The sequence below is a fragment of the Oncorhynchus keta genome, unplaced genomic scaffold, assembly GCF_023373465.1.
Source record: "Oncorhynchus keta strain PuntledgeMale-10-30-2019 unplaced genomic scaffold, Oket_V2 Un_contig_1188_pilon_pilon, whole genome shotgun sequence".
Taxonomy (NCBI): Eukaryota; Metazoa; Chordata; class Actinopteri; order Salmoniformes; family Salmonidae; genus Oncorhynchus; species Oncorhynchus keta.
This window is the reverse complement of record NW_026277667.1, coordinates 150,001-162,189: the sequence shown is the minus strand read 5'-3', so window position 1 is coordinate 162,189 and position 12,189 is coordinate 150,001. Positions and strand designations below refer to the sequence as shown.

Below are 12,189 nucleotides of genomic sequence, written 5' to 3'. Positions count from 1 at the left end.
ATGCGATGAATAAAGTGGTGGTGGTATTTCTTAAAGAAGAGCGTCTTGTTGATCGTATGGTTGAGCATGGTGTACTTCTTAAAGAAGAGTGTCTTGTTGATCGTATGGTTGAGCATGGTGTACTTCTTAAAGAAGAGTGTCTGGTTGATCGTATGGTTGAGCATGGTGTACTTCTTAAAGAAGAGCGTCTTGTTGATCGTATGGTTGAGCATGGCGTACTTCTTAAAGAAGAGTGTCTTGTTGATCGTATGGTTGAGCACGGCGTACTTCTTGAAGAAGAGTGTCTTGTTGATCGTATGGTTGAGCATGGCGTACTTCTTAAAGAAGAGTGTCTTGTTGATCGTATGGTTGAGCATGGTGTACTTCTTAAAGAAGAGTGTCTTGTTGATCGTATGGTTGAGCACGGTGTACTTCTTAAAGAAGAGTGTCTTGTTGATCGTATGGTTGAGCACGGTGTACTTCTTAAAGAAGAGCGTCTTGTTGATCGTATGGTTGAGCATGGTGTACTTCTTAAAGAAGAGTGTCTTGTTGATTGTATGATTGAGCATGGTGTACTTCTTAAAGAAGAGTGTCTTGTTGATCGTATGGTTGAGCACGGTGTACTTCTTAAAGAAGAGTGTCTTGTTGATTGTATGATTGAGCATGGTGTACTTCTTAAAGAAGATGATCTTGTTGATCGTATGATTGAGCATGGTGTACTTCTTAAAGAAGAGTGTCTGGTTGATCGTATGGTTGAGCATGGTGTACTTCTTAAAGAAGAGTGTCTTGTTGATCGTATGGTTGAGCATGGTGTACTTCTTAAAGAAGAGTGTCTGGTTGATCGTATGGTTGAGCATGGTGTACTTCTTAAAGAAGAGTGTCTGGTTGATCGTATGGTTGAGCATGGTGTACTTCTTAAAGAAGATCATCTTGTTGATCGTATGGTTGAGCACGGTGTACTTCTTAAAGAAGAGTGTCTTGTTGATTGTATGATTGAGCATGGTGTACTTCTTAAAGAAGAGTGTCTGGTTGATCGTATGGTTGAGCATGGTGTACTTCTTAAAGCTATGTTTATTCAAGTTACGCAGCTTTTTTCTCCATCAACAAGGGTAACGATTTCGAATGTACCATTGTTTATTCCCAATGAGCTATTGAAGTGTGAGTTATTGCGGTTTGGGACGTTTGCAAGATCAATTGAGATTGTCCCATTGGGTTGCAAATACCCGGCTTTGAAACAGGTTATGTCTTTTCAAACACCCAGCTCTGAAACAGGTTATGTCATTTCAAACACCCAGCTCTGAAACAGGTTATGTCATTTCAAACACCCAGCTCTGAAACAGGTTATGTCTTTTCAAACACCCAGCTCTGAAACAGGTTATGTCATTTCAAACACCCAGCTCTGAAACAGGTTATGTCATTTCAAACACCCAGCTCTGAAACAGGTTATGTCATTTCAAACACCCGGCTCTGAAACAGGTTATGTCTTTTCAAACACCCGGCTTTGTAACAGGTTATGTCATTTCAAACACCCAGCTCTGAAACAGGTTATGTCATTTCAAACACCCAGCTCTGAAACAGGTTATGTCATTTCAAACACCCAGCTCTGAAACAGGTTATGTCGTTTCAAACACCCGGCTCTGAAACAGGTTATGTCATTTCAAACACCCGGCTTTGAAACAGGTTATGTCTTTTCAAACACCCAGCTCTGAAACAGGTTATGTCATTTCAAACACCCAGCTCTGAAACAGGTTATGTCATTTCAAACACCCAGCTCTGAAACAGGTTATGTAATTTCAAACACCCAGCTCTGAAACAGGTTATGTCTTTTCAAACACCCAGCTCTGAAACAGGTTATGTCATTTCAAACACCCAGCTCTGAAACAGGTTATGTCATTTCAAACACCCAGCTCTGAAACAGGTTATGTCATTTCAAACACCCGGCTCTGAAACAGGTTATGTCTTTTCAAACACCCGGCTTTGTAACAGGTTATGTCATTTCAAACACCCAGCTCTGAAACAGGTTATGTCATTTCAAACACCCAGCTCTGAAACAGGTTATGTCATTTCAAACACCCAGCTCTGAAACAGGTTATGTCGTTTCAAACACCCGGCTCTGAAACAGGTTATGTCATTTCAAACACCCAGCTCTGAAACAGGTTATGTCATTTCAAACACCCGGCTCTGAAACAGGTTATGTCATTTCAAACACCCGGCTTTGAAACAGGTTATGTCATTTCAAACACCCAGCTCTGAAACAGGTTATGTCGTTTCAAACACCCGGCTTTGAAACAGGTTATGTCTTTTCAAACACCCGGCTTTGAAACAGGTTATGTCGTTTCAAACACCCGGCTTTGAAACAGGTTATGTCGTTTCAAACACCCGGCTTTGAAACAGGTTATGTCGTTTCAAACACCCGGCTTTGAAACAGGTTATGTCGTTTCAAACACCCGGCTTTGAAACAGGTTATGTCGTTTCAAACACCCGGCTTTGAAACAGGTTATGTCGTTTCAAACACCCGGCTTTGAAACAGGTTATGTCTTTTCGGCGACAGGTGTTTATGTTTTTAGACTCAACAGAGTCTGAAACTCTGGCACATCTGTTCTTACAGTGTCCCAGGTTGGTCGGGATGACTGACCTGATCACTAGCTGGTTCTCTGCTCTGGGAGAGGTTTTCTCTTCCCAACAGTTTATATTTTGGGCCAAAGTACAGGTTTAGTCGAAGAGGTGTAATTCTCTTGCTTAATTTTGTGTCACGGGTAGCTACATTAGCAATATGGAAGACACGAAATAACAGTATTTGGGGACAGGGGTCTGCGGGTGTGGTGGGAATGCTGGAGGGGATGTTGGCAGCGAGACTGAGGGTTGAGCTTGCCTATTACAAAATTGTTAACAACATTGATCTGTTTATGAATATATGGGGTATTCAGAGGCTGTTGTGTAGAGTTAGTGTGGAGGAAGATTTGGTGTTGTGTTTTTAATTTATGTGTAACCACGGTTTTGTGAGTGTTTATTGTGTTGAGGGTTCCCAGACCCAATAAAGGTTATTTATATCTAAAAACATTCTCTCTCTCTCCCTCTTTCTCTCTCTCTCCCCCCTTTCTCTATTTATTTCTCTCTTTATCTCTCTCTCTCCTCTAATTATTCCCCCTCTTCTCCATATATCTTCCCACCACTCTTCCTCAAACCTTTCCTCTGTGGCTTTCTCCTCTCCTTCACTCTCCTCTCACCCATCCCTCCCCCTATAGCCATTTGTCTATCTCAATACCCAGGTGACTGCTACAGTACACAGGTTATTAACTGGGAAAAACAATAATAATCTCTATACATTTATACACATACTACCAGTAGATAGTAGATAGAGAGACAGATAGACGGATCATTAGATTCAATGTAGTTAGTTACATGTAGTTAGCTAGCCGATTAGTTACATTCTGAGATCGCTATAGGACTATACTTTGAGGGCAAGCTTTGGCATGTTAGATTGATAGATTGCTTAGTTAGTTAGTTATATGTAGTTAGTTAGTTACATCTAAAATTAATTCCTATAATCATTGGAAGACATGTGTGACACACTTACCAGCACTCCAAAGGCGATGATCTTGAGCACACACTCCATGGAGAAGAGCGAGGTGAACACGATGTTCAGGTTGGCCAGCACAGCCTCGTAGGCCGGAGAGGCTCCGTCATACTACACACATACACAAACACACATACACACACACACACACACACACACACACACACACACACACACACACACACACACACACACACACACACACACACACACACACACACACACACACACACACACACACACACACACACACACACACATATTTGCACATGCATGCATATACAAATATATGCACATAGACATACACAAATACACAGAAATGCACAATAACACAAATACAGAGACAGAAATAAATGCATAAAAGAATATGACAAATATCATCCAAACACACACAGAGACACAGACAACCACAGACAGAGAGGAAGACACATCCAAACACACACAGAGACACAGACAACCACAGACAGAGAGGAAGACACATCCAAACACACACAGAGACACAGACAACCACAGACAGAGAGGAAGACACATCCAAACACACACAGAGACACAGACAACCACAGACAGAGAGGAAGACACATCCAGACACACACAGAGACACAGACAACCACAGACAGAGAGGAAGACACATCCAAACACACACAGAGACACAGACAACCACAGACAGAGAGGAAGACACATCCAGACACACACAGAGACACAGACAACCACAGACAGAGAGGAAGACACATCCAGACACACACAGAGACACAGACAACCACAGACAGAGAGGAAGACACATCCAAACACACACAGAGACACAGACAACCACAGACAGAGAGGAAGACACATCCAGACACACACAGAGACACAGACAACCACAGACAGAGAGGAAGACACATCCAAACACACACAGAGACACAGACAACCACAGGCAGAGAGGAAGACACATCCAAACACACACAGAGACACAGACAACCACAGACAGAGAGGAAGACACATCCAAACACACACAGAGACACAGACAACCACAGACAGAGAGGAAGACACATCCAAACACACACAGAGACACAGACAACCACAGACAGAGAGGAAGACACATCCAGACACACACAGAGACACAGACAACCACAGACAGAGAGGAAGACACATCCAAACACACACAGAGACACAGACAACCACAGACAGAGAGGAAGACACATATGAAGACAGATAGAGACACTCACACAGGTTAGCACACACAGAGGCAGAAACATTAGTTAAATCAGATAGATAGATAGATAGATAGAGAGAGAGAGACTTCCGTGTTAAGTTATATGTGTGTGAGTGAAGTGAGGGTATATATGAAGTGATATAATCAGGGTGTCCAGGCTTGTTGTACCTTCATCATCAGTACGATAGTATTGAGCGCGATCATAGCCATGATTGTATACTCGAATGGCGGCGACACCACAAACTCCCACATGCGGTACTGGAAGCTTTGCTTGTTCTTAGGCATGTGTCTCGTCAACGGTTTGGCATTAATGGCGAAGTCTATGCAGCCTCTCTGGAAACACACACATACACAGACAGACAATAATGGGTTAATATCTCACTGAAAGTGCTGTGGTCTTCTATCCTGATCCTGCAAACCCACAGGATGTGTAGGCTTCTGTTCTAAAGATGCGAAGATATTCAGCAACTCTTGGTAGGACCGTTATGACACGGTCCGGACCATGTCATCATATGTCATAACAGCTGACATAACTTGTCATAACCTGTCATAATATGGTCATAATACTGTCATGGCCCATATATGTCACCTGTTGTGACATATATTTAATTATTTTATGGCTGATTATGACACCTACATAAGAGTGTCAAAACCCACATTTACCCAAATTAGTTTTTTTCATTTATTCCATTTGTTTAAGTTACATTTGTTATAAAGTTTGTAACTTAAGTCCTTTGTTGTTGTCACGCTCTGGTCGAAGTATGTATGTTTTGTCTTCATTTATTTGGTCAGGCCAGGGTGTGACATGGGTTATTGTGGTGCGTTTTTGTCATGGGGTTATTGTGGGGTGTCTAGCATAGTCTATGGCTGCCTGAGGCGGTTCTCAATCAGAGTCAGGTGATTATCGTTGTCTCTGATTGGGAACCATATTTAGGCAGCCATATTCTTTGAGTATTTCATGGGTGATTGTTCCTGTCTTTGTGTTTGCACCAGATAGGGTTTTTTCGGTTTTCACATTTCATTATTTTTGTAGTTTCTTCATGTATAGTTTTTTCCTTCATTAAAATATCATGAATCATCATCACACTGCATTTTGGTCCGACTCTCCTTCACCAACAAGAGAACCGTTACAGAATCACCCACCCTAACAGGACCAAGCAGCGTGTCAACAGGCAGCGGCAGCAGGAGATACGTAATAACGAATTCTGGACATGGGAGGAAATCCTCGACGGGAGAGGACCCTGTGCTAAACCAGGGGAGTGTAGCCGCCCCAAGGTGCAGCCTGGAGAATATCGCCGCCCAAAGATGGACTGGAGGCGGCGAGAGCTGAGAGGCACTGGTATGAGGAGAAGCAACAGCGGCAACAGGAGCAACAATATCTGGACTACACAACTTGGGAGGAGATAGACAGGTGGGCGGTCGACCCAGAGAGAGTGCCGGAGCCCGCCTGGGATTCGCTGGAGCAGTGCGAAGCAGGTTATCAGAGAATGGAGTTGGCGAAGCAAGTATGGCGGCGCGGACGGAAGACCGAGAGTCAGCCCCAAAAATGTATTGGGGGGGAGGCTCAGGGAGAGTGTGACAGAGTCAGGGTTCAGACCTGAGCCATCTCCCCCTGTTTATCGTGAGGAGCCAAGGAGGAGACCAGAACCAGAGCCGGTGTTGGAGGTGAGTGAAGCAGAGACTGTGAATGAGTTTATGGGGAAAGTGGAGGAGAGAGTTATGAGGGAGTTGCTAGTTTGGTGCTTTAAATACGATATTCGCCCGACGGAGCGTGTCAGGGATTTAATGGCACCTGGGTCAGCGCTCCATACTCGTCCTGAGGTGCGTGTTAGTCGCCTAGTAGCCTCACGCACTAGGCCTCCTGTGTACCTACCTGGCCTTGCACGTCCTGTGCCAGTCATGCTCTCAGGCTCTACAGTACGCCTTCACGGTCCGGTCCATCCTGTGCCACCTTCACACACCAGTCCTCCGGTGGCAGCTCCCCGCACCAGGCTTCCTGTGCGTGTCCTCGGTCCAGTACCACCAGTGCCAGCACCACGCACCAGGCCTTCAGTGCGCCTTGCCTGTTTAGCGCAGCCAGAGCCTTCCTCCTCTACAGCGCTGCCGGAGTCTCCCGCCTGTTCAGCGCAGCCAGAGCCTTCCTCCTCTCCAGCGCTGCTGGAGTCTCCCGCCTGTTTAGCGCAGCCAGAGCCTTCCTCCTCTCCTGTGCTGCCGGAGTCTCCCGCCTGTTCAGCGCTGCCAGAGCCTTCCTCCTCTACAGCGCTGCTGGAGTCTCCTGCCTGTTCAGCGCAGCCAGAGCTGCCAGCCTGCATGAAGCAGCCTGAGCTGTCAGTCTGCATGGAGCAGCCTGAGCTGTCAGTCTGCATGGAGCAGCCAGAGCTGTCAGTCTGCATGGAGCAGACAGAGCTGTCAGTCTGCATGGAGCAGTCAGAGCTGCCAGTTTGCATGGAGCAGCCAGAGCTGCCAGTCTGCATAGAGCTGCCAGTCTGCATAGAGCAGCCAGAGCTGCCAGTTTGCATGGAGCTGCCAGTCTGCATAGAGCAGCCAGAGCTGCCAGTCTGCATGGAGCAGCCAGAGCTGCCAGTCTGCATGGAGCAGCCAGAGCTGCCAGTCTGCATGAAGCAGCCAGAGCAGTTAGATCCGCCAGTCAGCCAGGATCCGCCAATCAGCCATGATCTTCCAGATCTGCCAGTCAGCCATGATCTTCCAGTATCTGCCAGTCAGCCAGACTCTTCCAGATCTGCCAGTCAGCCAGACTCTTCCAGATCTGCCAGTCAACCAGACTCTTCCAGATCCGCCAGTCAACCAGACACTTCCAGATCCGCCAGTCAACCAGACACTTCCAGATCCGCCAGTCAACCAGACTCTTCCAGATCCGCCAGCCAGCCAGGATCTGCCGGAGTCAACTACCTGCCTGAGCTTCCTCTCAGTGCTGAGCTTCCTCTCAGTGCTGGGCTTCCTCTCAGTGCTGGGCTTCCTCTCAGTGCCGGGCTTCCTCTCAGTGCTGAGCCTCTCCTCAGTGCTGAGCTACTCCTCAGTGCTGAGCTTCCCCTCAGTGCCGAGCTTCCCCTCAGTGCCGAGCTTCCCCTCAGTGCCGAGCTTCCCCTCAGTCCCGAGCTGCCCCTCAGTCCCGAGCTGCCCCTCAGTCCCGAGCTGCCCCTCAGTCCAGTGGGGTTCTGGGTGAGGACTACTAGGCCATGGTCAGCGGCGAGGGTGGACTATCCTAGGACGCGAGTGGAAGGAACTAAGACATTGATGAGTGGGGTCCACGTCCCGAGCCGGAGCCGCCACCATGGACAGACGCCCACCCGGACCCTCCCTATTGTTTTGATGTGCGTCCGGGAGTCCGCACCTTAGGGGCGGGGGGGGTTCTGTCACGCTCTGGTCGAAGTATGTATGTTTGTCTTCATTTATTTGGTCAGGCCAGGGTGTGACATGGGTTATTGTGGTGCGTTCTTGTCATGGGGTTATTGTGGGGTGTCTAGCATAGTCTATGGCTGCCTGAGGCGGTTCTCAATCAGAGTCAGGTGATTATTGTTGTCTCTGATTGGGAACCATATTTAGGCAGCCATATTCTTTGAGTATTTCATGGGTGATTGTTCCTGTCTTTGTGTTTGCACCAGTTAGGGCTGTTTCGGTTTTCACATTTCATTATTTTTGTAGTTTCTTCATGTATAGTTTTTTCCTTCATTAAAATATCATGAATCATCATCACTCTGCATTTTGGTCTGACACTTCTTCACCACAAGAGAACCGTTACAGTTGTAATGAATTCTTTACAGTCATGTTTTTTTGCCATCATATTTTAAATGTTTATTTTATTTTTTAAATTTGATTTCACCTTTATGTAACCAGGTAGGCTAGTTGAGAACAAGTTCTCATTTACAACTGCGACCTGGCCAAGATAAAGCAAAGCAGTCCGACTCAAACAACAACACAGAGTTAAACATGGAATAAATAAGCGTACAGTCAATAACACAATAAAAAAGTCTATATAGAGTGTGTGCAAATGGCGTGAGGAGGTAAGGCAATAAATAGGCCATAGTAGCAAGTATTTACAATTTATCAGATTAAAATTGGAGCGATAGATGAGCAGATGATGATGTGCAAGTATAAATACTGGTGCGCAAAAGAGCAGAAAAGTAAATAAAAACAATATGGGGAGGAGTTAGGTAGATCGGATGGGCTATTTACAGATGGGCTACGTACAGCTGCAGCGACCGGTTAGCTGCTCGGATAGCTGATGTTTAAAGTTAGTGAGGGAAATATAAGTCTCCAGCTTCAGCGATTTTTGCAATTCGTTCCAGTCATTGGCAGCAGAGAACTGGAAAGAAAGGCGGCCAAATGAGGTGTTGGCTTTGGGGATGACCAGTGAGATATACCTGCTGCGCGTGCTACGGGAGTGTGTTGTTATCGTGACCAGTGAGCTGAGATAAGGTGGAGCTTTGCCTAGCAAAGACTTATAGATGACCTGGAGCCAGTGGGTCTTGCGAAAAATATGTAGCGAGGGCCAGCCAACAAGAGCAAACAGGTCGCAGTGGTGGGTGGTATATGGGGCTTTGCTGACAAAACGGATGGCACTGTGGTAGACTGCATCCAGTTTGCTGAGTAGAGTGTCGGAGGCTATTTTGTAAATGACATCGCCGAAGTCAAGGATCAGTAGGATAGTCAGTTTTACTCGGGTATGTTTGGCGGCGTGAGTGAAGGAGGGTTTGTTGTGAAATAGAAAGCCGATTCGAGATTTAATTTTGGATTTGAGATGTTTAATATGAGTCTGGAAGGAGAATTTAACAGTCTAGCCAGACACCTAGGTACCTGTAGTTGTCCAGATAAGTCAGAACCGCCCAGAGTAGTGATGCCAGGCGGATGCGGACAGCGAACGGTTGAAAAGCATGCATTTATTTTTACTAGCGTTTAAGAGTAGTTGGAGGCCATGGAAGGAGTGTTGTAATGGCATTGAAGCTCGTTTGGAGGTTCCCAACCAAACTGAATGTATTTATTCCTCTGTTCCCCCTAATGGCTTTGTATGATATTGTTTGTGTTACGTGTCATGTTTGACTCACCAGACTGGTGTTTGTATATTCTGTGTTTTGTCACGAGGTATGTTTATTTGTTTGAACATAATTATTGTGACTGTTTGCTCGTTTGGCACTTTTGCCAATTGGCTGGAGGTTTTGACGCAGTGGCGTCCGTCTGTTGGTTTCTCCTGCCTCAATAAAGTGTGTGCCTGTTCACAACTCTCTGCTCTCCTGCACCAGACTCTACCAATACGCACACACCTGACAGATAAATAACTCATGAACATCCTGTGTCACTTTACTAGGACTAAGAAAATACACTTTATGACACTGTCAATTAGCATTATAACCATCATAATCATATAAGCCAGATAGGCCTATCATGTACATGCCATCAGTCAAAAAGAGGGTGTCTTGTCCTGATCCTGAAATCTGCTCCTGCATTCATCAACAGAGCATTGGGGTAGATCCATGTCTGACATCAGTGTGTGCGCAATTATAATTGTAATTTAACATGGTCAATTTAAAAACAATTCTACAACATACTGTAAACATACTGTTGACACGTAGGCTGTGGTGTAATCGGATGTTTTGCCTTGTGTGGTAGGTTTTGTGGGTTACGACACTCTTATATAGGTGTATATATCTCACAATATATGTCACAACAGGTCTAAATATATGACCATATTACAAAAGGTTATGACCGTGTCGTAATGTGTTATGTCGCTTGGTGTCAAGTGTTACCGAAGTTTCCCAATGGGCGTAGACATCGATTCAACATCTATTCCACGGTGGTTCAACATCAATTCATTGAAATGACATGGAAACAACATTGATTCAACCAGTGTGTGAAAATGTATGTTATTGTTACAACCAATGTGTTTCAGAAAAATGCCTTCATCAGGCTTTTGTTCTCAGCCTAGAGCTTAAACATTTGACTCAACTATTTGAGACCTGGGGACTAGGTTACACCACTGTTGAACGCCGGCCATCTGTTCTTAAGGAGAGCATGCTAGTTACGGTCCCAACTGAGCGGTCCCAATCTCCCTTGGATGTTTTTGTCACACTCTTAAAAGCCTGGGGTTGTGACAAATAATAGCTACAATTTTAGCGAGTGGCGCAGTGGTCTAAGACACTGCATCCCAGTGACAAAGGAGTCACTATAGACCCTGGTTCAATTCCAGGCTGTATCATAACCGGCTGTGATTGGGAATCCCATAGGGCAGTGCACAATTGGCCCAGCGTTACCCGGGTTAGAGTTTTTGCCGGGGTTGGCTGTCATTGTAAATAAGAATTTGTGTTCTAACTGACTTGCCTAGTTAAATATATATATATTTTTAAAAACAGTATCTTTGCCATCACTTTTTCATACAATTGTTCTCCAACCTCTCTGCCTTCTCCCTTCCACTCCTGTCCCTCTCTTCTCACCTCGTTTTTCTCTAAACTGTAATCCTCCATCATCTTGTCTCCTTGCTCCTGGAAAGTGATGATGATGAGAGCTACGAAGATATTGACGAAGAAGAAGGGGAAGACCACGAAGTACACCACGTAAAAGATGGACATCTCCATCCGGTACCCCGGGCTCGGGCCCTGATTCTCATAGGTCGCATCCACTGAATGTTTCAGCACCCTGGTGGAAGGTAGAGAGGAGAGAGGGATGGTTAGGATGGGGGGGTGGGGCGGGTGTGTTTGGCTGGGGGTTGTGTTTATGTGTTTGGGTGTGTGTTTGTGTGTATGTGTGTGTGTGTTTGAGAGAGCGAGAGAGAGAGAGATAGATAGAGATAGAGAGAGAGAGAAATAGTTTTGTTTGTGTTTGTGCATGAACATGTGTCTGTGTGTCTATCAGTCTGTGTGTGTGTGTGTGTGCGTGCACGTGTGTGTGTGTGTGTGTGTATGTCTGTACTGTACTTACTGCGGCCACCCCTCTCCGGTAGACACGGTGAAGAGGGTGAGCAGGGCCCAAAGCACGTTGTCGTAGTGGAAATCGTACTTCTTCCACTCCCGCTTCTGCGCCTTCACTTCATTATTCCGCTCATAGACTAGATATTCGCCCCTGGAACACACAACAGATTGTTCATACTGTGTGTGTGTGTGTGTGTGTGTGTGTGTGTGTGTGTGTGTGTGTGTGTGTGTGTGTGTGTGTGTGTGTGTGTGTGTGTGTGTGTGTGTGTGTGTGTGTGTGTGTGTGTCTACATCATGTGTCCATCATGTCTCCTGACCTGCAATCGCGTTCAAACTCTTTGGACTCGTCAGTGCAGTAGAAGAATCTTCCTTTGAACAGCTGCACGGCCACCACAGCAAAAATAAACATGAAGAGCATGTAGACGATGAGGATGTTCAGGACGTTCTTCAGGGAGTTGACCACACAGTCAAACACAGCCTGGAGACACAGAGATACATAACAACACAGTCAAACACAGCCT

At 45.8% G+C, this 12,189-nt stretch overlaps 1 protein-coding gene across 10 annotated transcripts in view; it reads right to left on the bottom strand.

Annotated features, from left to right (window-relative positions):
* The window catches only part of LOC118375936 (voltage-dependent P/Q-type calcium channel subunit alpha-1A-like), a 155,722-nt gene that overhangs the window by 65,627 nt on the left and 77,906 nt on the right, over positions 1-12,189 (bottom strand). For all 10 annotated transcript variants that reach the window (XM_052500682.1, XM_052500687.1, XM_052500690.1 and 7 more), the window contains 5 exons: positions 11,986-12,146; positions 11,679-11,819; positions 11,195-11,396; positions 4,917-5,081; positions 3,557-3,667 (listed from right to left, as the gene is read on the bottom strand). In XM_052500682.1, coding sequence (XP_052356642.1) covers positions 3,557-3,667; positions 4,917-5,081; positions 11,195-11,396; positions 11,679-11,819; positions 11,986-12,146 — 780 coding nt within the window. The remainder of the gene's footprint in view (positions 1-3,556; positions 3,668-4,916; positions 5,082-11,194; positions 11,397-11,678; positions 11,820-11,985; positions 12,147-12,189) is intronic.